Here is a 27684-nt window from a genome sequence, read left to right as displayed (position 1 = left end):
GTACACATAGAGGGTATTTTCAGCAGGTTTCTAAATTCAGCTGTTTGCCTTTTTCTTTGCCAATGAAAATATTTTGTCGACATACAATTTTAATATATTATATTTCTCAAGACTGTAAGTAATTTACTATTTTTTATTCAAAGACCGTCAAAACCATCTGTTCTTCTACTAAAACTATACCATATGGCGAAGAAACAGATGCAATCGCTAATGGGCTGAAAATACCCTCCCGTGCCCTACGTACTACACAAAAGACTACAGATTTTTGACCTTGCTGTTTTATGAAGCCGTTTAGGATTTCCGAGAGGTTCGGATTAGGTATTGAAACTATTTACACAACAAGCAAATTGTTTGTCAGTTAGGACAGCTGGATATTCTCCAAGGTACAGTTCGTAGCGTGGTCCAGCAAACGACCTCGCACGGTATTACTCCCTCCAGATGGTCGACATTCAACGGCACTTTCATTCTGTGCGTAAGATCTCGCACAAAAAAATAACCATTTTGCTTCTTCCTGCATCGAGCAGTACTCGCGCTCGCGCGATTTTGTTGTGCCATCATAGAATAACTATCGTGAAACTACATTACAGATTGCGTTGTTTATTCCATTGCTGATTGACTAGCTGGCTATACCTAGTTGCATACTTTGACAGAACGATTCCGACTTTCATACATGCAAGGCGCAACCAAGTGGAGGCTTCTGCATCAGAGCTGGTAAAATTTAAGTGTAGTTGAGGAAAAAAAACCAAGAGCGAAAGTTCATTTAGCAAAGGTGATTGTGGTGCGTTGTTTTTCTTTTGGAGGAAAGAAATTTTCATGTGCCGTGAAGTGTTCTGTATTTTTACCAGCTGCGTTGACGTCAAGCGTCAAAAGGTGGTCGATGATTCAGTGGTGATTTAAAGTGAGAGAGGTTACGCAAAAGTCTGAAAAACTTTGGAAAAACGCCGGTGGAATTTCATATCGGTTTTATCGGAAACATCTACTGGGAAGTGAATAGATTGCTGGATGGTTGGTGTTTGATTGTTTTAAGTAGGTGACGAGTGATAATTAGGAATAGAGAATTATTGTCGGTAGGCAATAAAAGTGATACCCATTTCTGATAAGGAGCTGTAATTGCGGAACAAGATGAAGGCGTTGACCTTGGATGAAATTCTGAACCTGTGTGGCATGATTGCTTACTGCCAAGAGGTAAGTTATGCGGCATTTTCTGCGAAAATCCTTGAATGCAAACTGGGGACGTAGCAGTTGTAGGCTGCTTTTTCGGGGAACATTTATTTTTTCCATTTTGTTGGATGACGTATCTAACCTTCAGAGACCTTCATGCGGTGACCAGTACTAGCGCAGCCATGGAGTGGCTATAAACAGGGACTGTGTGCTGGAAGTTAGTCGATTGTCTGGTTACCGTAACGACTGAGGCTGTTGGTTGGCGTTCGGTCGGGATTGTTTTGACAGTTCCACCTCGATGCAGCTGGAACAGCGAGTTTCGCGATACGACTACTAACACCAACGACCACAGCGATGCGCCCGCGCCGGGACGGCTGTGTGCGAACGTGTTGCTTTCGTATACGCGACCATGCGGGCACGTGCAAATTATATAGGCCACCATCGTATGTTGGTGTGCGCCGAACGTGGTTAACCCTTGCGAAACTGGAAGTTGAAAGTTTGCTTTCTCTTAGAGGAAAATAGTTCTTAATTTCTGCCGAAAATCGAGACTACAGTCATTCTCCATCTCTAACAAACAGATTTGCTATCAATTACTATTGACAGTAAACTCAGAAGTAAAAATACTGAACTCCATTAGCGAGGGCAAGGGCGATCAAACAGACAGCGATAACTGTCAGTGAAACATCACACATCAATTTGATAAGCTTCGTTAATATGATTGCTCTTCCTTTTCCCGTACTGCTCGCGCTTGGGGATCGTTAATGAATGGTAGCAAGAAAAAAAATCAAGCGATTCTTCCATTCTAACCTAGGAAAGCGCAAATCACCGAGGCACGCGAGTTTCATTAGCAGCAAGCTATTCGATTCTGTAGCGCTTCCAAAATTCCTCTTTATCATTCCGGCTCACGTGCAGCCAGTCAGTGCGAGCGAGTCAAGGCTTCGGAAATTTCGGACAGCTGATCGTCCGGCAGCACACACTGATGACGCTGGCATATATAATATGTACACTGATGTCGCTTTATACGGTGTTTTTTACATGACTCGTTAAAACGAATTATTTTATCTCTAAAGTCACGCAGTTTTTACGAGACTTTCGGAACTCATAGAAGGGCTTTTTAACGTGGCTTTGATTTACCCGGAACGTATCCTTCGCGTAAAAAGCAACTAGAGTGTAGCTGCAAAGTCGATTTATTGAACGAGCGGGGGACAATGCTCGCGCAAATGGCTGCAGTGGCCGCGTAATGCAACCGGAAATTTCGTATTGTCTAAACGACAGTTAGATGCATCGATTGTTGCAGAAATTTATAGGCTTCATTTCGTATCACGAGTTTACTGCTGCATTCTATGCCGAATGTATGTGGGATATAAACTTTATTTTTTCTATGTTATTGCGTTTAGATGTTTACATTTTATGGTCCTTTCCACTGTCATCCGAACAGAGTAATCACCGCAGGGCAGCTGGCGCATGATACTGGGCGATGCTGATGAAAAATTTATTTTTTCGTCTTGAAAAACATTGACCTAGTAAAAACAATACTGACGTAGTTAGAGCCCTAGAACACACATATGCAGTTTCCCAACTGTATATTCAGCATAAGCAGCATGTTTTTGTTATTGTATTTCAGTGAACAAACTGCATTAAACTGATAAGACAAACCGTCATGACGTACTGTTGATTACTGTGATGAAGATTATTAGCAACAATAGGGCAACAGCTTGGGCTGCCATAGAAGACCCGAGCGATACTGCTGAACGAAGGAAATTAATTTCTGTACAGTTCGATGATGCCGGAAAGTGTCTCAAAAAATATTCGTTTGGGATTTAAATTGTCATTACAAATGTCTATCGTCAAATGCTTGATAATAACCAGTTTTTGGCTGATTGATTAGCCGTGCATATTGTTCACATCATTACAGAGTGAGCAAATTTTTTTTGAGCTTTTTGAATCAACCGTCGGGATCGGCGTGTCGCATCGGTTACCGTTTGTTGCTAACGCTACAAGCGACTGTTACGGCGAACAACTTCCTCCCCGTGTCGCCAAAACTTTCGGGTTGGCGCCACTGAAGCTTTCGACGTCCAGCAATACTAACTTTGTAGCAGGTCTCTTTAATAACCAACCAGTACCCATCCTCGAAACCACCAATTCCGCACGTTTTCGTCAACCACTAGATGCGCTAGATCTCCTTCTTTTATTGGTGCTACGTCCTGGAACCATTTCATTCGCCGAGTTTCGGTGGTAGATACTCTCTTACCCAACGATGCCAGCCTTAATCCAGAGTGTGTTTCACCAGATTCCGGCTACTTCGTAGGGCCATTTGAGAATCCGTAGCGAATCCGTTCTCGTACTCTACTGGAACTCAGAAATAGGAAGTGATTAGGAGTCAAAGATGCACGCTCGGCTGTATTTAAAGGAATGGCGAGGGAACAAACAAGGCGAGCGGCCAGAGTTGACCATACTTCCCGCTCCTGCAAGTACTGTAGCGATAAAATAGATACCACGGAGGTCCACAGCCTCTTATTCAGCAACTCCTCTCCCAACCTCCTCGTGGTACCATCCGGGATACGTTCCTTAGTGGAAGTCGAACAACCGGTCGAAACTAGGGTCGTATGCAGTCAGGAAAGGAGGCACTCATGCGAATGCTGAGTGTAAATTCTCCGCCTGCAAATGACGGATCTCGGTAGGAACAGGTTAGAATGAATCTATAAATACTAGGAACCAGAGCAGAGGGTCCAAAGCCCCAAAAGGAGGATGGTTTTTATAGCTGTTATCCATGGCTATAATGTAAAACGAGAATGGATTGAACCCCTAATCCAAGGTGTCATGCGACCCGTGCCGAGAGATGAATGGCGGGGGGTTACAAATACTCAGCCGCAAACGGAGCTGTGGAATACCAGAGCGAACTCCACGGTAATCCGCCCTTCGCATCATGAGGGGCTCTGATGTGGCGGACTTTTCTTTCCCCTCAACTCGTGGGATTTTTCTGGAAAACAAAATCAAAAATACAACAAGAGCAGATACGGTGGAAAACCCGTTCGCGAGAGGAGGCATCCAGCGTTCTCCACCAAGGAGCGAGAAGGATGCAACTAGGAGCGCTAGTGTGGGTGGCAAGGGCAGCGGTATGCCTATCACGCCGGACACAACGATGAACGGCCCAGCGCCAATCAGGGCGATGGAGAAGAATAGAAACGCAGTACCTAAAGTGGTAGCAGCGTCACAGCAGCTCGATATAAACTTTCGGAAAACCTTGAACGCAGCGACCGAAACGCACAACGACCTCGTGGCGCGTGCAGAAGAGGTGAAGGTGACCGTGAAGGCGACAAAGGCAGTACAGACGGACACCTGCCCGTTGACGGAGTGTCGCAACGCGGCCAAGGAGGCCACAGAAAGCGCTGCTAACAGCGGTAAGGCGTCCGCCAAGCGTCTGACAGTCCCCGGCGGATAGAACCCCTGGTGGACCGAAAAAACGCCTGATCGGTAAAAGCCCTCAGGCTGGCGGGTTGGCAGAGCTAACCGCTGAACCAGCGGGAAGCTCCAAGACGGTTGGTCCGTGGACCGAGGTTAATGCCAAGAGGAAAGGCAGAGGAGGCTCTACTAAAAAAAGGCTCCACCCAAACCGGCTAGAAAGCGAGCGAAGGGCGACGTTCTTATCCTGAAAATCGACTGGTCGAAATACTCGGAGGTTCTGAAGGCCATGAGAGGAGATGCCCTGCTCAGGGATCTGGTCGTGGACGTGCGGAGCACCCGCCGCTCACGCACGGGCGATTGATCCTCAAGTTAAAGAAGGACGCCACCAAGAAGATTTGCGCATACAAGTCCATAGCGGAAGGAGTGCTCGGGGAGATCACCGAAGTGCGCGAGGTCGTACAAGCTCTCAAAGAGGAAAGTGGAGTGCGGGTGGCAACCGAGGCGGTTCGCCTAAGCAAGGGTCCGGCCGGGACCCAGGTAGCCACCATACGACTTCCGCTGGCGGATGGAAACGAAGCCCTGAAAGCTGCTAGGCTAAAAGTGGGGTGGTCGGTATGGCCACTGAGCGTGCTCAAGCAGTCGGAAGCTTGCTTCCAGTGCTTCGAGCACGGATATAAAGCCTGGAACTGCAAGGGGCCAGATAGGAGCCAATTGTGCAGGAGATTTGGTAGTGCTGGCCATAAAACGAGGGACTGTACCGGTAAACGGGACGCAAAGTACGTAACGGGAGGTCCAAGGTGCCCGGCCGGTGTGCCGGCGACTACACACTTAAATAAAAGGACCGAGCTCGGCAAAATATTGCCGAAATCTCAACAGCCGACCGTTCGGTAAAATGTTTTATGTTGCCAAACGTTACTAAAGATCCGTAAACGTCGATATACACTATCGACATTTTTACCAAACGTTCGGCTGTTGAGATTTCGGCAAAATTTTGCCGAACTCGGTGTTATTTTTTAAGTGTGTAAGCCACGTTCATAGTGCAAGTGACACAACTCAACCTGAACCACTGCAGAACGGCTCAGCAAGTGTTACACCAAGCAGTTTCCTAGTCAGCAATGGACATTGCCATAATCTCGGACCCATATCGCGTCCCTACCGGAAACGACAACTGGGTCTCGGATAGGCCCGAGACGGTGACTATATGGACGACAAGCAGGTTCGCGGTTCAGGACGTTGTGTCAACTGCAGATAGGGGATTTGCGGTTGCCAAAGTGGGTGGGGTGTTCTACCGCAGCTGTTATGCTCCGCCGAGTTGGTCTATCGAGCAGTTTACGCGGATGGTAGACCGTAGAGGTAAGCAAAACGGCTCTTTTGTGTGAGCGGCTCCGAACCGTTCATTTGCTGCTGCGAACCGATTCAAAAGAGCGGTTCATGGCTCACAGTTCGTTGTTCGGCAGATTGACAGTTCGGCAAACTACGATTCCCGAACCAAACTTCGTGTCGCCTTCGGGTGCGCTTGAGGAACCGTGGTTCTTTTTCAAGAGCCGTTCGTTTGAACGTTCCTTTTTGTGAACCGGTTCATTTGAACGGCTCGTGAGCCGTTCGCCCATCTCTAGTAGACCGACTATCAGTTGTGCTGACTGGTTTAAGGCCGTTGGTTGTGGCAGGCGACTTTAACGCTTGGGCGATAGAGTGGGGAAGTCGACGCACGAGCCATAGGGGTCGGATTCTGCTTGAGGCTCTGGCAAAGCTTAACGTAGATCTGGCCAACGTCGGCACCATAAGTACCTTCAGTAGGAACGGTGGGGAGTCTATCATTAACGTGACTTTAACGAGAGGGTGATGCCGACAGGGTCGTAATGGCAAAGACCAAAGGCGTGATGGCGCCCGCAGAGCGATCACCAGAGATGCTGGCAGAGGCCTCTTTTCGCACCACGAGCTAAGGCACTGGCCTCAGGCTGCTGAGCCGTTCCACGGCCGACGTTCCAGTATCTCAGACCATAGCGTAAGATGGTCGGCCTCTCAGCCGAACATCCAAAGTAACGTGGGCGACGGCGGTTTAGAGGTCGGGGAGGAAGCGACGGTTACGAACGAGGAACTCATTGAGATCGCTAAATTCCTAAAGGTGAGCAAGGCACCGGGACCAGACGGAATCCCGAATTTGGTCATTAAAGCGGTTATTTTCGAGGCTCCCGAATTATTCGGAGCAGCAATGAGTAAATGCCTGGTAGATGGCCACTTCCCGGCCAGATGGAAGCGACAGAACCTGGTCCTATTGCCGAAGCCGGGAAAACCTCCGGGTGTCCCCTCGTCATATAGGCCGATCTGTCTGCTCGATAACTGTCGGCAAGGTGCTGGAGAGGGTTATCCTTAACAGACTCGTACAGAACACTGAGGTTCCCAGTAGGGGTTATGATTGTCGGCTTTGCGGACGATATCACCTTGGAACTCTACGGTGAATCTATCAGAGTGGTTGAGTTGACGGCTACCCACTCTATAAGCATTGTCGAAGACTGGATGCGCTCCAGGAAACTGGAGCTAGCGCATCATAAAACGGAGGTTATCGTGGTGAACAACCGCAAGTCGGTGCAGCAAGCAAATATCAGCGTCGGGGACTGCACTATTTCGTCAACGCGGTCCTTAAAACTCCTGGGAGTCATGGTCGACGACAAGCTCAAGTTCGGGAGCCACGTCGACTATGCCTGCAAGAAGGCTTCCACAGCTATTTCGGCATTGTCTCGTATGATGTCGTAGATGTCAAATAAAAAAAGGCATACGGAGTACCACAAGATCAGCCTCGGTGACCACATGGCAGCGGGCATGGTCTGATTCTACTAAGGGCCGGTGGACTCACTGACTTATTCCGGAAATATCCAGGTGGGTCGACAGGCGCCACGGCGAAGTCAAGAAGCGAAGACAGTAACTGCACAAGTTCTGGCATGCGGAGTCCCACGCGCATCATAAATGCGTGGATATTGAGGAAACTGCAGAATATGCTTTCTTCATATGCCCTCGTTTCGCGGGCGCGAGAAGCAACATGATGGCAGTGAGCGGACAGGACACTACTCCGGATAACCATCAGTCTCTTTAGCATTGTTTGCTTTCGTGCCTCGTTCGTTGCAAAAAACTTTAAAAACCATCGTTTTTTGACGGCGATAAGTCCAAACTTAGAATGATTTGCGGTTGCCATCATTTTCATGGTAAAAAGCAAAAAAGCTTAAGTCAAGGGTAAGACGCTGAGAATATTCCGTTCACTTCATTCATAAAAATTTTGTTCAGTCTGTGCCTTACTATACCGCTGAGGTGCTGATCGTGTGAAACCTGCCAAACTCGCCTGCGCCCAGCCCGACTGTTTTGATCGTTTTGACAATAACAAACATTGGCAGGGCTGCCAATTTCTAACATTTCAAAATTTAAATGTCAAAAAGGTGGGCCACAGTGTGCCATGAACTGTGAAATTAATGTACCGCAATTGTAATCAATGAGGTAAGCTGTTCCTTAAATTGAGCCTGCAACAATGTTCTAAGCGACTTACCCTTGGCTTAAGTACTACTTTGCATTTTCGAACCCGGACCTTCATTTTTTATTCGACAGAGTTCACAGCATGGCTGTCAAGAGAATAGGACAATGGCGGAGCTAATGCCACGATCCTATCGACTTTACCAACCTCTCCCAACCTAGATTCGAACATATGTCGACTGGCTTGTTAGACCACTGTCGTACCTCCAGCCCAATTGGTAAATGTAACGCAGTCAAATTACTGACTAGGATCAGATTTGGGTATGTTTGCTGCAATAACATTTTATAACGTTATATACAGGCAACGTAAAACAATTTCAAAACTCGAACATTTATGACGTGCAATGTTGTCTACACTCATCATGAGAATAGCGTTGTTTTTTTTAAACATATTCTCCACATTTGTGTTCTGTTTTAGGGGTTATTACAATCTCAGAGAGAGCTTACTCGGGTAGGTACCTACATATGTCGTCCGTTATGATATTGTAGTAGCGCCATAAACTCGCCTAAACAGTTGCGTACTGGCCACGGTCTCGGCTGTAGGTCCACTGCTTTCGGTGTAAACCGCGCGTTTTTAGTCGAGCACATTTCACTTCCGCCGCTTTTCCCTGCCCGCCACCGGCGTCGCCGTGGCATATAAATTTCACTCTCTAATTATTACACCGGCTTTGCTTTTGCTTTCTCATGGGGCGATTCTGAGCTCGGTAACTCGGTAGCCAGTTCTAAATTGGTATCATCACTCGACCGACACCGTCCTCCCGCACAGTCACAACGTTTGGAAAGAGGAATCACCTAAATTCGTGAAATTGTGATCAAGGTTGCGTGCGTGCATCGTGTACTGCATTATTTAAATTCCTTCGTGATTCATTGTTATTGATATCACAGTGCATGTATGCTGTTACTGTCCTCTGCATGGTGTCAGTGAAAAAGCAAGGGATAATATATTTTCATTCTTAAACGTAAGAAAACTGTGGGCAGTATGAGCAAAACCACTGAAGATAAGAAGGTAGGTACGAGATAGATAATTGATTTGTTGCAAAGCATCCAAGCGAACATCTTATGAAAAATATTTCTATTCGATCAAAGGATCAAAGGATTCGATGTTAGACGCAAGGAAGCGAACACTTCTAACAGCAACCTTCTGGGGTTCAAAAGAAGCGATGCAATTATTTGTTGTTGACTCCCCTTGAAGGGAACCCAAAGTTTGTTTCTATCGACGTACGATGCAGCCTTCAAAGAGAACCACTTCTAAGTTTGTCATCATCGGAAGGAAATCAACTGCATGCTCTGTTAAATAAATTACTAGCTTCGTTGATGTAATTACCGCACTCCGTGGATGTCGAAAACAGAGACGCACCTTGAAAATTTCCCGCGAGAACAACGCATACGCGTAGAATGAGAAGGTCTAAAAATAGGTAAAACATTCTGCATTGCTGGCGAAACCGTTGTCGGCTCCGTTTGCCGGAAATATTCATCTAAGAAGACATGAACAAACTTTCGAATCTAGTTGTTATCTTATCATCAGAGGATTGTTCTATCATTAATAAAGCGCTTAGGTTAATTCGCTGACGTAGGCTATATTTACTACGTTTGAAACAGCAAGGTCGACCTTTGTAACGGGCAAAGGTTTCTTTTTTTTTGAGTTTAAAATTAGACCATTAAGCGTGGAATCACATGCCGCGAGCGTGGTTAAGGTATGTCCGATCTGAACAGCTGATGAGTAAGAACGGTTAACGCCAGTCAGTGATTTGATGGGTCGTCCTGAGACGACAGCCATTACGAAGGATGTAGTTAACAGTGAGGAATCAACATTCATCTTTTAGAATATGAATAGAAGCTGATAAGCTATGAAACATTGAACACAGATTTTGCACTTTTTGTGCATATTTGCTTGAGTTCCCTATACCCTTGTTGCTGCAGACGATTAACATCAATATCGTGATTCAGGAAATAAATCGTACGAGGAAACTGGTTATCATATAAGAAGACGCTCTCAGCAAATTGAACGGTACGTTTTATTATTGTTTTGGTGCATAATCGTACACATTTCCGATTCAACCGATAATAGAATCCACCAGGGGATTAGTGCAATTCGTAGTGATAATGCTATCCCGTCCGCAGTCTACATATATAACCAGCATTTCACGCTACTAGCACAATTGTTAAGGCGTTGAATTTCACACTTAGAAGAAAAATAATCTTTATTTTTGCATAGGGGAAGACGGGGTAAGACGACCCCCCTAAGCGAATAAATTGCTAGCATAAAATGTGTACGAAAATTCACATTTTCTTGTTCCACACATGGAAAAGCATTCATTTATCTACCATTAATTCCGTGATTTTTCATCAATTTTCGAAACGCCTAAAAATTATTCGTTCACAACCAGGCGGGGTAAGAAGGACCACCAAAGGGGTAAAACGGACCATGGCGGAATAAGGCGGATCGTGGCAGATTTGAAGGTTTCTTTGAGTTGTAAACACAATTTCAATATTATTAACTAAGTAAGAACAAGTTCTTAAGGGGTTTTTAGGTACATGCTAAAAGAAGGTAGAGTAAGGAGGGGTAAAAGTGCGATGCGGGTAAAAGTGCGATTCGATGATTTATCGGTGCAGATTCCGAGTGAACTGACTACATTGGCATGAATGCGTGACTACTTTGACAACTTGAATCTAACGTAAACTTTGAATGCCTACGAAGCATAGTTGCTGAGTTATGTGCAAATGTTATTTTAGGGCTGTTTTGATGTAATTATTCATTATACGGCAAATACGATATCAACAGGAGGATATTACTTGTTAAAAATTTGTAGCAGCGTTTTACATCACTCACATATCTGTTTTGAAATTACGGTGAATAGAATTTATAAAATATATTTCGCTTTTTAACAATTTAATCAAACCTCGTCAAGCACCTGGCGGGGTAAAAGTGCGATTTACGGACGGGGCAATGCGATTCGTGGACGATGCAAAAATGTATAGCTAATTATATACAGCTTTTGGCACTATATTACAGATACTAGAAATGGTAGTTCCGCAGAAAACTGCGTGCTCTACAGATGTTGGCCGAAGGAAAACAATGTTTTTCCGCTGATGAAACCAAAAACAAACGTTTGGAAAAGTTTCGGTCTGACAGGGGCTGCAATACACCAGCGCAAAATGGGAAAGGTGCAAATTGAGAATACTCCTTAACGAAACATACCGCAGATTGAAGATAATATGGTTTTGTTAGATACTGCTGTGCCAATTTAATGGATTCGAGCTTCGCACTTTTGCCCCGCGGTAATCGAACTTTTGCCCCCCTTGTGGGGTGAAAGTGTTGTCCTTCTTTATATCTCAAGAAAATTGATGACAACTTCAAACATCGCACTTATGCCCCGCCCTACTCTATAGTTTAATGTACACCTGCTAAAAGAAGGAACTTTACTACTAGTTCAATTTTGAAAATAAGAGTAGACGTTATTTTACTCCACTGGTTTTTATTTACTCTTTTGTTGGTGTTATTTTTGTTGATTTGTCAGTAGGACTCTTCGAATACCATTAACTTTAAATGAAGGTAAAGAAGGCAACGTTAAGTCTTAAGTGAATTGGAATCATCGAATTTTGATTCCGTTAGATCCAAATTTACATTGATTGTATTATTCGAATGGTACTTGTTGGCTTCTTTTGACGTGGGAGGCTCTGTGTTAGACAGGATGATCTCAGATTCAGGGATAATTTTTATTACAGGTGTACTCTATTTCGAAAAAGACACTGATGAAGCCTGCAAGTCGTAAACGAAATGCGTATCTGTCAGAATAATAAAATAAAAGACACTAAACAGAAGAACTTTAGGCAATTATGAGCACTATGACGTATGGCCCTTTTACCCCGTGAAAAATGGCCCGTCTTACCCCTAGCTAACAGTTTACATTATTTTGCTTTTATCTCTCAATCCGTACTATTTTATATGGATCATTACACGGGAGCTCCTAACCACACTTTTTTGACAGCACTTGGTGGTTTGTTTACGTGGTGTTAAATTTTGAATTGAGTTTTCTATCTTTGTCCGGCAGATAATGATAGAAATTTATAGTTTTTATTGAAGAGAAAGTGCCTTACATGCGTTTTACAGAAATTGATGCAATAATCCTTCACGAAATTTCAAATCGAAACTGCTGGATGTGACAAAAAACATGTAAACAAACCACCAAGTGGTGTCATTTGCCGGCAAAATGACGTCATCGTAAAATGATCTATACATTTTCTGCCACACGCAGAACAAGAATTGCCCAATTAAAGTCAATGGTAAGAGAAACGTCAAAATACTTAGCTTTTTTTTGCTGAAAAACCTTAAATTTGTTGCTGCTGAAATTATATCGAAATTATATGAAGACACTGCGAATGAAAAGTTTGTTTTGATTCTAGTTTTGACGTTGGATACGGCCGAGTGCCACAGGTTGTCTCGAAAGTGTTTAGATAGGCTAATAAACAAAGCATACTGGGGCATTTGTAGAAAATTTAGGGATTTCTTGACGAAATCGATGTGTTCCCTCTTACCCCGCCGGGTCTTCTTACCCCTTGTTCCCCTAGAGGCTTTTTGTCAGGGACATATATGTCGTGAACCGAAGCGACTGGCTTGCATTCATCCACTTCCAGAAACATACAGCGTTGTTCGCGACCATTGAGTCAACGGTGACGAAACGATACAGTACCCTTGCCATCACTAAAACCCTGACCGAAGACTACGTCAGATTTGATTGTCGAGTAAAGGAAAGGTGCGTAGAATTTGAGTTGGCGAAGATGTCCGAGCAATAGTTCAAATAGTCATGCTGATCATGGCGAGTCTGGAAACAACTAGGCCAACCAATGGTGGTTCCAGCAACATAGATTGCTAAATCAGCTTCAGGTGACCAACTCGACTTGCAGCACGAGTTTGACTATGAGGTGACGTTCAACGGATCGGCTCAAAGGGGTCTGATTTTCGCCTCCAAATGTTCCCTTAACCTGTTGGGTATAGACTTCGTCCACAAATTTAACTTTTGGTGTTTACCGATGGACAACTTTTCAGGTTAGCGGTGATACCAGTTGGTGCAAATTACTCGCAGATGGCGTATTCGAAGCTTTTTGGTACAACATTAGGGTTGTGCAACAAATCCAAAGTCAAGTTGGTTCTCAAGGAATGCTGTCAACCGGTGTTCAACTCTCGCAGATCAGTTTCTTACGCCGTGCTTCCCTACAGCGAGGAGTTTGATCGACTGTAACGGTTGGAAATTACGGGAACCCAGCATACTCACCATCAATACCCACCATGGCCAGCATCAATATTAACAGGTTGCCACCCGGAACAAAGGCTGCACCAGGAGCATTCCAACAGCTGAACGATACCATGCTGGCTGGATTTCCGGGTACGTCTGGATACTTGGAAGATGTTGTCGGAGGCAAGAACGCTGAGGAGCATCCACGGAATCTGCACGCATTTCTACAACGGATCGAACAGTACGGGCTCACCAAACGCTCTGCAAAGTGCTCTTTTGCGAAGGCGCAGATTGGATACTTAGGCCTTGTGCTAGATCGAGGTGGTATTCGGCCAGGTCCAACCGACGAACCTCACCGGGATTCGTTCCTTCCTGAGCGCTATAAACTATTACGGGAAGTATGACTCTACTATCATCAAAGACAGCTCTCCGTTTGAGTAAACTACGGAATGCCAGTAGGCGATATTTTGTCCTCCGACCTTTTAGACTAAACTCATGTTTTTAGTCTTGACCTTGACATGCGGTCATACATATATATTGATATTTTTTTGAAACGATGGTTCTACAATTGATGAAGGGTCGGTAGGGGACAGAAATGAAAATTTTGACGTAGGACTACGTCTTTGTTTACTATACTGGGACTGGGTAGCACTTTGTAAAAACGAAAAATAGAAGTGTAACGTTTGAATGAAATATTTCAAACGCTAATAGCTACTATACTACTGAACGAAACATAACAGTTAATATGTCGTTGGATAGATAAAATGTCCAGCAATTTTATAGTAACATATTAATAATAATTTTTTATACGCTAAATAGTGAAAATGTGTGTAAAGTTTTAAGGTCGAATTTTCCCATACGTTTCCCTTGTGATCGCCTAGCTTCACAGGCACGGACGACAATTAGATACACCAAAGGGTTTGGATCCAAATGATAACCTTTGAGACCACTTCGTAAGACACACCCCTTTTCCAATCCAATTGGCAACATCGATGGCTATTGACGGCAACACCGACCCCGAAGACAAGCAGAATCAGCGGGCAATGGCCAACGTGAATCCCACACGATGCACTTTACGTTACATTTTGCATTATCCCCATCGCAGACATGCGAAATTGTTCGATAGCTTGCTCAATCAGTGTCGGACAATCATTTAAGCAGCAGCAGCCGATATGGTTTGCTCCACCACCTACACTAGCTTACAAGTAGCAGCGACAGTGCCAGTGACTATAAAATGGTACACTTGGTTCGCCGCCTGCTCATTTATCGCACGATCGCACTGACGGACGGTCAGTATTTATCATCGACGGCTATTGGTGGCGAAACAAACGGCATTTGGCGGCAGCACCGACATCAATTGGAGGCAAAAACGATGGCATTTTGGCGGCAGTTTCAATGGCAATTATCGCAAACCAACACTGAAGGCAAATGGAAACGGACTGACGGGCAGCAAATTCAGCAGCAGGCCATTGTGGTCTTAAACAGTTCTTATAAGAACTATAGTAATTGAAGAATGGAAATATTTTTCTACACTTTCTAAATGGTTAACGTTCCATTTTGCGTTATATCATAGTTAACATGGAAAATGCTTGCTCATTCAGCGTCGGATACTCATTTGAGCAGCAGTAGCAGCAGTCGATCTGGTTTCCCCCAACACCTACACTAACTTACAAGTAGCAACGACAGTGCCAGTGACTATAAAATAGCACACTAGGTTCGCCGTCTGCTCATTTACCGCACGATCGCACTGACGGACGGTCAGTATTTTGATAAAACTAATCCATTTCTACTTTACAATGATTTGGTATTTCCTATCACTCCTGTATTAGCGGGCAACCATCATCCTAGAGTCTAAAGGACCGGATAGCGACATCCATCTATATATTGGCAACAGTAATTATAGTCCGGATGTTTAAGAAGTGCTATCAGCTCAAACATAGTTCTTTTCAGGGCCACCAAACAATTTCAAACGGTTTTTTTCAAAACCACCATTGATTCAATGAAGAATTAAATCAGAATATTTCGCTCTTCTTTTACAAATAAACACTCAAACAATGATACTCACAGATACTAAAATATGCATATGCCATAAATGCAGTTTGCATTAGTCTTTGATCTAATGATCAGACATAAAGTTATACTTCATCGATTAAAACATGTTATCAATGTAATGAGTATTATATGACACAGTTCTACATCACCCTTTCGTACAACCCTTGGGACTGTATAATCTAAGGTATAATCTATGAATCCGGTTATAATCCCAGATTATATAGCTTGGTTCGACTCATGCGCCTTCCAGCATTGGACAAAAAGTAGGAGTACTTGTTAAGCATAGCTACCAATATCGCCCCCCCCCCTCCTCACCTTTCCGCTCTTCCTCCTCCTTCACCAAAAAATTTTCAATTCTTTCCCCTACTGTCCCTTCATCAATTGTAGAACCATCGCTCCGACCTCTTGCTCACCTATTACGACCCGTTAGGTAGTTACTGCACCGTTTTTCAAGCTGAAATCTTCTCAGTTTGCACTTCAGAAAGAACTGATAAGCAAGATTATCTGCTTCTGTTCTGACAGTCAAGCCGCTATAAAAGCCCTTTATGCGACTAATTCTAAATCTAAAACAGTCATCGCCTGCCACACCCAATTAGAAGAACTAAGCATTCTAAATGCCGTTCATCTGGTTTGGGTTCCTGGCCATTCTGGTATAACCGGAAATGAATGGGCTGATGAACTAGCAAGATCTGGAGCAGAAAAGTCGGTTTTCGGACCGGAACCTGCTTTACCAATTGCGGCATGTTGGATAAAACAAAAGATTCGATCTTGCTTTTCATCTCAACATGAACGTTATTGGGAAAATCTTGAAACTTGTCGTCAAACGAAAAGTTTCATTGTTAAGCCTTGTGAGAAGCTTGCGAAATTTCTTTTGCAACACTCAAAGGTAGGGTATTTTGCCTATCATTGAACGATTCCAATGATTGGACAACGTCCAATAAAACGCTAATTTTAGAATATATATACGATCAAGCCCTATCAAAGTGCACGAATTACTCACTTTGATCAGTTGTGGATCATTTCTTGTAACAATAGCGTTACATAAGGCAAGATTTAATAACAAAGATTCAAGTTAAACATTGTCATATACAATATGGGCTATAACCCTCAATTTTGTTAGCATTTCAGATAAGAAACATGTCTCACTAATTAACGTTTAAAATACTTATATTACCATATCATGCTGTACACAGCTAATGATATTCATCTATGCACTATTTGTCAACATTTTCAAGCAAAATAAAAAATTACTTATAGTTTTTAAAGTATTAAGATTTGACTGTTTAATCATTGGACAATAAAGCAACGATTGTCCTAATCTTGTACAAGAACTGAAATAGCATGAAAAAACCGCCTTACTTCTCATTATGCATGTGTATTTGACAGTTTTTATGTTTATGGCACTATTTACAAATGGTTTTCATTTGTACGCAAAAGTTTTCCGATGAAAATTTATGTAATGGTATTAATTTTTTATTTTACATACATCCAAGCTTTTAATTTTTTTTGTTTTAATGCAACAATTTCGAGAAAAATAGTCCTTTTGCAAATTAAAGCTACTCCAGATTTGTTTAAACTATTTGTACTTGTACCTTATCTGAGAAATTTTATTATCGTATATTTGATTTGGTGCTAAAAGTGGCTGCTTCTGAATTAGGGTAATCACAAAAATCATCATTTTAGTCTAAAGACTTGAAGAAAATTAAGAAGTTTGAAGCACCGAATCGTTCCGGTCTTAATGGTACTGACAGCAAACGTAAGATACTTCTATGAATATTGTAGAATAATATTGGGTTGAAACAATTTTTTTATACAACGTTGAAAATATTTTGTTTTCTAAATTTTCGCCAACAATGGCGAGCTAGTTTTTTATATTGTTTGAGAGCTAAATAATTTTAGCTCTCAAAAAATATAAGCTAAATTTATCATTACTTTTGAAAAATTTTGAATTTTATAATTTTATTTCTTTTATAAATAAAGATTCGATGATGAAACGAAGATGAATGGTGTATTTTTTCAACTGTAAGGAAATGGATTTTCGCAGTTTTTCAGATTATTATCTCGCTAACAAATTTGTTTCGAGTAACCAGGAGAGAAACAAACATAGTTTCCCTTGTAAAAATAGTTCTTGCCATTAGACCGCAGGAAATAGAAGAATAGCTAAAAGTATACTTCGAGGGAACCGTAAAGAGAGAAAAATTTGCGGGAAAGCAACAGAAATGAAGGAGAAGAGCATCGAAGTTTAGAAGGGGAAAATAACATCCCTTAAGAAATATATTGATAATTAGTAACATGTTTACTAATTGCGGGTTATTTTTAATGAATATATCTTAAAATGTATTCATTCTTAATAGTAAGCTATAAAATTAACTTTGAGGTCGGTACAATATATTGCATGTCCAACCATTGGACAATAAGTGTCCAACTATAGGACAATACGGTTTCAGAACTGTTCAACGATTGGGCATTCAAGCGTTCTCAAAAAATCGCATATTTTTCCACAAAAAGCTTATTTATTTCGTGAAAATGGCCATGTAATGTGAACACATTTTGTATCTGATTCAGATTTTTATGTTTCTGTCTATTTGTAATTATTTGTTTAGCAAATATCGATAAAACTCAAAACTCAGAGGCTTAGCTGTGCGATCATTGGCAAATTACCCTAAATTGTAGTATTCTTGTCAGATCACTGACTGGTCACTGCAGACTAAATTATCATATGGTTACGATTCAGCTCGCTGAACCGTCCTATTGATAAGTTAACTACCAAGGATTGCAGTATACCCTCGGGGGTACAAAAATCTCTCGGTATGTATGTGTTGGTGTTTGTCCAAATTCCTCATCCACCCCTTCCTATTCCTCCTGCTTTCCTTCCCGTCCTCATCAGGTAAATACAGATACAGATTTAGAACAAAATTTAAGAAAAAGACTACCTTTCTTTGATACAAAGTCTGGCGTACAATGCTTACCATTAGTAAGTTACCAACGTTACCTTAGTAACTACCAGACACGGTCGCTGTCGACACAGTGTGACGTAAGTAGGTTTGCTTTTGTTGCGTACAATACGTCTTGCATACAACAGTGTGTCTCTATCGCAAACAACAGCATGGTTGTCATGAAACATCCGTGTCCACGATAAACAGCTGCGATATCTTGTTGTTTTAACGTTCATGCAATACATAGTGACAAACTTTCATCATATATTGTCCCAACATTTTGAAGTAGGGACAATATCATTGTCTGTTGTGGGTTCGTGATTTTTGATTCCCTGAGTGCTGTCGATGCCTGATTGCCGATGTTTGGTCAAAAAATAGCGAAATTTCGTTAATTTATCATTAAAAATAGCTCTTTTCATAACGTTCCAAGGTTTAGTGCATTTTATTTTACAACGATGCAATCCATTCAGTAGTAGGCTAGTAGGAGAGTTGTTTTCTTCTGTCATGTTATTTTGAACCATTCAACCAGATAATTCAAATTAGATTAGTTTTTGTTCTATCCCACCAGCAGAGCATCGAAGTTCTAATCACCCAGTTTGTTTACATTTGAAAAGACGATTTCTCGATTAGTGGGCAAACTATTGGCGCTAATTTTGCCGATATTTTTACGGATTAATGCTTCGAACTTTTCGACGGTAGTAAAAAGAAGAAAATTGCACTAACCGGTCAAATCGGGACAGTCTATTTAGGGTGTACTAAATACATGCATGCACGAATTGCTAGAGTGATACAGTGACATACGAATTGCTACATTCACGCTTATCTTGCTGGTCGCTTTTTTGGAGTCGATGCGCTTGAAGATTGGATGGCTGCGTGTGGTGTGTACGCTGTTTATATTTCAGTTGTTCGATTAGACTCGTAAAGGAAGGGATTGTCGCGCAGAAATGCCGTATTTGAATCGATTTGTAAATGATGAATTTCGATCACAAGTTGTTTTAAAATGTTAATTCGATTATTTTGCTTTGTACTTTCAGAGTCCGCTGCATTTGAAACGGGCACCCACGGAGAAGTTACGCGATGTTTTCAACAGATATGCGACGCACGAGATTAACGGAGAGCTCTTTATGACGAGTGAAGATTTCGTATGGGGCTTTCTGGGACAATCGTACAACGAGGTGAGTTAAAATACAGTGACTTTCAGTCGACCTTACTGATTATCATTTGCCGGGTGCGTGATTTGGACTTTGTTGCTTTTAGGCATCGGTAAAGCTGCTAACCAGCATTGCAGATACGACCAAAGATGGGTTGATTTCGTTCGTCGAGTTTCAAGCCTTCGAGGGTTTGCTGTGTGCGCCGGATGCTCTGTACAAAACCGCCTTTCAGCTGTTCGATCGGAACGGCAACGGTTCGGTGACGTACAGTGAGTTTGTCGATGTTTTCAAACAAACCGATCTGCACGCTAAAATCCCGTTCAAACTGGACGGTCCCTTCATACAGCTCTACTTCGGCAAGGACCGACAGCGGGTGATTAGCTATGCGGAATTTTCGCAGTTTCTGCACGACTTCCACGAGGAGTGTGCACTGGAAGCATTCCGCATGAAGGACACCTCCGGGTCCGGGTTTATCTCGGCGTTCGATTTTCAGGACATTATGATGAACGTGAAGAATCACCTTCTGACGACGGAAGTCAAGGAAAATTTGATTGCTGTAAGTGAGGCTTCCGAGCGCATTCAGACTTGACAATGTTGTAACCACGTGATTGTCATATCTGCAGGTAACCGAGGGACACAAAGTCAGTTTTCCATACTTTATGGCATTTAACTCGTTGCTCAACAACATGGAATTGATCAAGCGCATTTATTTGAACGCCACCGGTGGAAGTCGTACGGAGGCGATCACCAAGGACGAGCTGCTGCAATCGGCACAAACGATGAGCCAAATTACTCCGCTGGAAATCGACATCCTTTATCAGCTGACGGGCGCCATTCATCAGACCGGGTAAGTTGACTTTCTCTTGATAGACAAAATGAATGAGAAGACAAAAAAGTCTAAGAATTGGACCCAATAGCTTCTAAATCCACCTACTATAGGGCTTTGTTGTTTTGCATTTTCACTTTAACTAACAAATAAGATTAACAATTAATACAATATTCGCTTTGTATAATTGTTTTCTCTCCCAATTTTTCGAACGCTGCCTTGACGCTGTTTGTGCCATCGTATAAAATGATCTGTGTTTTGGAAAATATACTCTAATGAATGAAATGGATAAGTGTTTGGTGGAAGCGTAGAAAAGTGATAGAAAAGAATAGGCAAGTTATCAACTTTGCAGTGGAGAGTTGTTCTATCATATAAATATCTTGCAAGAAAATTGTTCAAAACCCAATAGACACTCATTCATTTTTATTGCTTGTTTAGACACAAATCTGATTTTGCGTGGACCGTTTATCTTACATTAATGACACCCTACAGTTGAACTATAAACATTATTACGAACCGTAACAAAATTCGCAAGTTTAACGTTATAGTTTTCCTATCCGTTCTAGTTACATACCAAGTAGAGAGTTTTTGACCGTTGATTGTCGGTTTGTTTGTAGATCTGTCGATTATCCCTTCTTCTCAGATTGGCAAATATCAGTAAAAATATGAATCTTTAGATGTTGTTAAAAACCGTACGTCAATTCTTTTATTATTGTCTGCTTTTCGCTTCCGAACTGTTATATGATCCTTGTTCTGGAATTACTCGCGTGCCCTGGCTGGGGCTCGCTGGAGCACGTGTCCCACTTTGTAACAAAACTGTTTCTCAAGGTGTAAACGGGAAGTCCGGAGCTGTCAATTAAATATCTTGGCATTTTCGCGATACGTACCAAAATTATAGTAGATCCAGTCCAATTATAACATTGATTTTTAATTATTGTCCCATTACATGGCTAACTTCAAGTCTAATTTAATTTCAATTTTGCCTCCGTCCAATTTCAAGTCAATTGAGTGTATCTTCAAGTCTAATTTTAAGTCAAATATAATGTCCGATTTAAATATAATGTTTAATATAGTGTCCCATTTGCAAATTAATGTCCCATTTTAAAATCGATTTCAAATTTAAGTTAATTCCAATTTCAATTTAAGTTCAATTTAATTTAAGTAAAATTACACCTCTAGTTGGCCTCGAGGTAAGATGCTGGCCTAATAAGTCAGTCATCGTATGTTCGAATCTCGGCTGGGAGAGGCTGTTAGAGTCAATAGGATGGTAGCAACTGGCTCTACAATTGTTCTGTACTCTGTACAGCTGGCTGCGAAATCTGTCGTATAAAAACAGAAGGTTAAGTTTCGATAACGGAATGTAGCACCTAGGTTTTGCTTTGCTTTACATCTCCAAATTAATGTCCCATTTAAAGTTCAGTCTGATCTTTATCCTATTTTAATTACGATTTCAAGTCCAATTTCGAGTTCAATTGGGGTCCAATTTCAAGTCTAATCTAATTTTAATTTCACATTCGCTTTCAATTTCAATTTGTTGTCCCGTTTTAGGTCCAATTTCGTGTCTAATTTATTTGTGATTCCACTGCCGTGTTCAAATCAATTTCAAGCACTATTTCAGGTTTAATTGAGGTCCAATTTCAAGTCTAATTTGTGTCCACTTTCAAGCCTGATTCCAAGTTCAATTTGAAATCAAAATTCAAGACAAATTTAACTCATATTTCAAGGGCGATTTAATGTCCAATTTAAAAGCCTATTTCACGTCGAATTTAATTCTAATTTCAAGTAAAAGTGCAAAAGTAAAAGTTCCAAGTGCAATTTCTTGTGCAGTTTAAATCCAATTTCAAATCCCATTTTATGTCCCATTTTTAGTCAAATTCAATTTATAATCCTCTTCCAAACCCAAGCTTAATTTCATATCTAATTTCAATTGCAAATTGATGACCTATTTTAAAGGCGATTTCAAGTTTAATTTAATTCCTTTTTATGCAAAATTCCAATTTAGCTAAAACTTCATGTCCAATTTTAGTTCCATTTTAAGTTCAGTTTCTAGTCTAATTTATATCACATTTTACTCCAGATTTCAAGTCCAATTTCAAGCACAATTTCTAAACAAATTTAAGTCAAATTTCAAGGCCATTTTAATGTCTCATTTTAAGTCCAGTTTTAAGTCAAATTTAATACTAATTCAACTAAAATTTCATGTCTAATTTCAAGTCTGAACTCATGTCCAATTTAATGACCCATTTAAAGTCCAATTTAAAGATCGATTTCAGTACAGTTTCATGTCCTATTTAATGTTCCATTTTAAGTCTGATTTCAAATCAAATTTCCCAATCTCAATTGCCAGTCTTATTTCGAGTGCAAATTAATGTCCCATTTTAGGAAAGGTTTCAACATATTTCAAGTCTTATTTAATTCCTATTTCAAGTAGAATTTAAGTTAAATTTCCCCTCTAATTTCAAAACAAATTTAAGTCAAATTTCATTTCCATTTTAGTGTCCAATTCTAAGGTTAGTTTTATGTCAGTCTTTTTTCTACTACAATTTTACCTCTAATTTCAAGCTCAATTTAAGTCCAAACTCATCCGACGTCCGATTTTAAATCCGATTTCAAGTCTAATTTAATTATAATTTCAGGTGAAATTCTAAGTGCAATTTCATGTCAAATTTAAGTCATACTTCACTTCACTATTTAATGTCCCATTTTAGGTCAAATTGAATTTATAATCCACCCCTCAGTTTCAAGACTAACTTCAAGTGCGATTTAATGTCCCATTTTTAAAAGTGATTTCAAGTCTAAGTCAATTCCAATTTCATGTTCAATTTGAGGAATTACTACATGTACATTTTAATTTCCATTAAAAGTTCCATTTTAAGTTCAGTTTCTAGTCTAATTTATTTCCTATTTCATCTTCGATTTCAAGTCCAATTTGAAGTACAATTCCAAAAAAAATTTAAGTCAAACTCCGTGTCCGTTTTAATTTTCCATTTTAAGTCCAGTCTCAAGACAATTTTAATGCTAATTTCAACAAAAATTCCATGTCTAATTTCAAGCCTAATTTAAGTCGAAACTCATGTCCAATTTAATGGCCCATTTTAAGTTCAATTTCAAGTCAAACTTAAGATGATTTTCAAATCATATTTAATGTCCCATTTTAAGTCCGATTTCAAATCAAATTAATTTTAACTTAACTTAATGTTTAGATTATAGTCACTTTAACCAGTTTTGGGTCATTCGTGACTTCTGCGGGGTTGGGATTTGAACCCGGGTCCACGGCGCTAACCACTACGCCGGGACTGACCCCTTCAAATCAAATTGATTTTATATACCACCTTCGACTCCAATCTCAATTTTAAGTGTAATTGAATGTCCCATTTTAAAAGAGATTTCAATTCCGATTTCAAGTCTAATTTGAGTTAAATTTTATCTGCAATTTAATGTTTCATTGAAAGTTTGGTTTCTTGTCTAATTTATATCCTATTTCACGTTCGATTTCAAGTAGAAATTCAGGTTCAATTGAGGTCCAATGTCAAGTCTAATTTTTTGGTCACTTTCAAGTCTAATCCAGGTTCCATTTCATGTTCAATTTCAAGACAAATTTAAGTCAAATTTCATGTGCATTTTAATGTTCCATTTTAGGTCCAGTTCCAAGTCAAATTTAGTTCTAATTTCAACTAAAGTTTCAAGCTCGATTTAAGCTTAAACACATGTCCAATTTGATGTCCCATTTGAAGTTCAATTTTCAGACAAATTTGAGTCCAGTTTCAAGTCCTATTTAATGTCCCATTTTAAGACCGATTTTAAATCAAATTTAATGTATGTTCCAGTTCCGATCCCAGTCTCAATTTCATGTTTTATTTCAAGTAAAGATTTAAATTTTATTTTACAGACGATATTATGTCGAATTTAATTTCAATTCCAAGTGCAATTTCTTGTCCACATTAAGTCAAACTTCATGTCCAATTTAATTTCCATTACAAGCTCCATTTTAAGTTCAGTTTCTAGTCTAATTTATTTCCTATTTTACCTCCGATGTCAAGTACAGTGTCAAGTGCAATTTTAAAAGATTTCTAAGTCAAATTTCATGTCCATTTCAATGTCCCATTTTAAGCCTAATTTCAAGAAAAATTTAATTTAATTTAAAATACCATGTTGTTCCGTTCCAATTTCAAATCAAATTCAATTTAGACTCCACCTCCGACCTCAATATCAATTTCAAATCTAATTTCAAGTGCAAAATATTGTCCCATTTTAAAAGCGATTTCAAGTCTAATTTAATTCATATTTCAAGTTTTATTTAAGTTAAATTTGCCCTGATTGCAAGTCCAATTTTAAGTGTTGTTTGTTTGTTTTCAAAACAAATTTAAGGCAAATTTCATGCCCATTTTAATGTCCCATTTTACGTTCAGCTAATTTTATCTAAAATTCCAAGTCCAATTTAAGTCCAAATTCATATCCAATTGAATATCCCATTTTAAGTCCAAGTCCGAGACAAATTTAAGTCCATTTCCAACTTCTATTTAATGTCCCATTTTAGGTCCGATTTCAAATCAAATTGAATTTATATCCCGCCCTCGACCAGAATCTCATTTTCAAGTCTAATTTCAAGTGCAAATTAATGTCCCATTCTAAAGGTAATATCAAGCTTAATTTTATTCCAATTTCAAGACAAATTTAATTCAAATTTCATCTGGCTGCGAAGTCTGTCGTATAAAAAACAGAAGGTCAAGATTCGATAACGGAATGCAGTACCTAGGCTTTGCTTTTTGCTTTGCTGACTAGTTCAGTATATGTATAATTTGAATTCTAAGTTTAAACAAAATTAGACATTTAATTAGGCCATTACAAATATTTTAAAAAGTTTTTGTCCTTCCGGTGTTGGACCACTGAAGGGGGGGGGGGGGCGAAAAAAAACAAAATGAATTTTTTAATCGAGCAAAAAAAATATGGATTTTAGGCATTTTTATTTTAAGTTTAAACGTGAAAACCAAATCTATTCTTGCTTTTAATATATACGTTGTTAATTTCCATGCAAAAATCTACGAAAAAAAGACAAAAACGAAAGAAAATTTTTTTGGCCGATTTTCGGAAATTCCGCTGTTTGAATTTCCATTTCTATTTCATGCTAGAAGTGTTAACTCAACTCGTACACTTATTTTTCAAGTTTTTCAGGCTGTAGAGCCCACAGACAATTGATTTTGTAAAAAAAATTTAACTCATATCCTACAAATTATTTTTTTGGTCCCCGATTTTTCAAGCCAATTTTCAAGGGGGGGGGGGGGGGGGGGGGGGTGACAAAAACTTTTAAATTGATTTGCAATGGCCTTATAGCAATCAGAAAAATGCTTCTATATAATGTAGGGTACGGGTGGGTATTTCCAGCCCATTAAGTGGTAGCCTGTACAATATTCAGGAACTACGTTGAAACTATATTTATTCGAGACAAGATTTTTATACCAGTTGATAGAATAATATTTACTGAATATCGGCGTGTATTTTGGTCTTAATAAAACGCTACTGAACTTGAGTTATAGACGCGAGAAATGATGAAGTCGTTGCGGCTAAATTGAGCCCATTTTCTATAGTGGTGTCTGTGTTTTTTAAATCTAACAGGCCGAAATAGCTAGCACAGCGATTAAATGCTTTTCAAAAACAGATCAAAAGAGACAAGAAAAAAGAGACCGATGGATAACTTCTCGCTATTGCCTACATTCCAGGCTCATTGAAGATAATTAGTTTTGCAGTGACAACAGCTTGCTGCTGGCGCTAGTGTATCACTGAATCGTTCATATACACTAGCGCCAGTTGCCACTCAAATACCAGATATGTCAACACATATATTGGTAGTAGTGTAAATAACGCACCATACGCTGGAATTAAAAACAAAATGCTGCTAATGGCTAGTGAATGAAAATTGATTTATATTTTCATATCAGAGGGGAATTTTTGGGTTCTTCCGTGATAAAAAGAAGTAGAATTGTTCTGTGATAGCATATTCACAGAGGTTTAGTTTCAGTTGGTATTTTTACGGTAAGTAAGTTAATTTCGTAGAAAAGATCCGCCTTCTTACGATTACTTGATAGTTTTTGGACCGAAAGATGCTCTTGAAAGGTCAGTTCCCCATGTATGTCTGGGCACGCCAGAGTTTTCGCGTTACTCCACTGACTGGTCATTTCAATCTCCTCTTTACTACGCACCACCTCAACCCCCTGTATTTCATATCCCAAAGAATTTCGATTGAGTTTTGCTTTCTTTTCTCCTTTTTCCCTAATTGATTGATTGGCCACTGTTTTGCCCACAACAGGCGCATAGTCTATGGCGATTTAAGCAGCATAGCACCGGAACACTACACCAAACATATCACGCACCGACTGGCGGAGATTAAAGCGGTCGAATCGCCTGCCGATCGGTCCCTTTTTATTCAGCTGCTGGAGAGCACGTACCGATTCACGCTGGGCTCGGTTGCCGGTGGTAAGTTTTCGCATAGTGTTTTCTTGCAAAGTACAATCTAATTATGTTCCGCCCCCCTATTCGCAGCTGTCGGTGCTACGGCGGTCTACCCGATCGATCTGGTTAAAACTCGTATGCAGAACCAACGGACGGGGTCCTTCATCGGGGAGGTGGCCTACCGAAACTCGTGGGATTGCTTCAAGAAGGTATGGAAGGCCCCGTCGTGTAGTAAATATTGAGTCTTTGGTCGAATCGGTAACATTTTTGTAGGTTATTCGTCACGAAGGTGTTCTAGGACTGTACCGGGGTTTGGTGCCACAACTGATGGGTGTCGCTCCCGAGAAAGCCATCAAGTTGACGATGAACGATTTCGTTCGTGACAAGCTAACCGACAAGCAAGGACATATCCCACGGTGGGCTGAAGTGGTGGCTGGTGGATGCGTAAGTTGATTAAATAAAATTTTAGAATGACAATTTATAACAAAAACTTCCTGCTAAATTTCTAGGCCGGTGCTTCGCAAGTTATCTTCACGAATCCCTTGGAGATCGTCAAGATCCGACTGCAGGTGGCCGGTGAAATCGCTGGCGGTGCAAAGGTCCGAGCCTGGGCGGTGGTTCGTGAGTTGGGACTTTTCGGGCTGTATAAAGGTGCCCGCGCTTGTCTGCTGCGGGATGTGCCTTTCTCCGCCATCTATTTCCCCGCGTACGCACACACGAAAGCTGCCTTCGCCGACGAGCAGGGCTACAATCACCCGCTAACGCTGCTGGCAGCCGGTGCCATAGCGGGTATTCCTGCCGCCTCGCTGGTCACGCCGGCTGATGTGATAAAAACCCGCCTGCAGGTGGTGGCTCGAACCGGACAGACCACATACAATGGGGTGATAGACGCCGCTCGAAAGATTATGGCCGAAGAAGGACCCCGTGCCTTTTGGAAGGGAGCAGTTGGTACT

General features: G+C 40.9%; 1 protein-coding gene across 1 annotated transcript in view; it reads left to right on the top strand.

Annotated features, from left to right (window-relative positions):
- Window positions 1–667: 667 nt before the first annotated feature.
- The window catches only part of LOC128733541 (calcium-binding mitochondrial carrier protein Aralar1), a 34537-nt gene continuing 7520 nt past the window's right edge, over window positions 668–27684 (top strand). The window contains exons 1-8 of the mRNA XM_053827233.1: window positions 668–1185; window positions 19342–19482; window positions 19565–20014; window positions 20082–20305; window positions 26589–26755; window positions 26822–26940; window positions 27005–27175; window positions 27241–27679. Of these exons, the coding sequence (XP_053683208.1) occupies window positions 1123–1185; window positions 19342–19482; window positions 19565–20014; window positions 20082–20305; window positions 26589–26755; window positions 26822–26940; window positions 27005–27175; window positions 27241–27679 (1774 nt within the window). The 5' untranslated portion in view covers window positions 668–1122. The remainder of the gene's footprint in view (window positions 1186–19341; window positions 19483–19564; window positions 20015–20081; window positions 20306–26588; window positions 26756–26821; window positions 26941–27004; window positions 27176–27240; window positions 27680–27684) is intronic.

This window comes from Sabethes cyaneus, chromosome 1, assembly GCF_943734655.1.
Source record: "Sabethes cyaneus chromosome 1, idSabCyanKW18_F2, whole genome shotgun sequence".
In the NCBI taxonomy this organism is placed as follows: domain Eukaryota; kingdom Metazoa; phylum Arthropoda; class Insecta; order Diptera; family Culicidae; genus Sabethes; species Sabethes cyaneus.
This window is presented reverse-complemented; position numbering and strand designations above follow the sequence as displayed.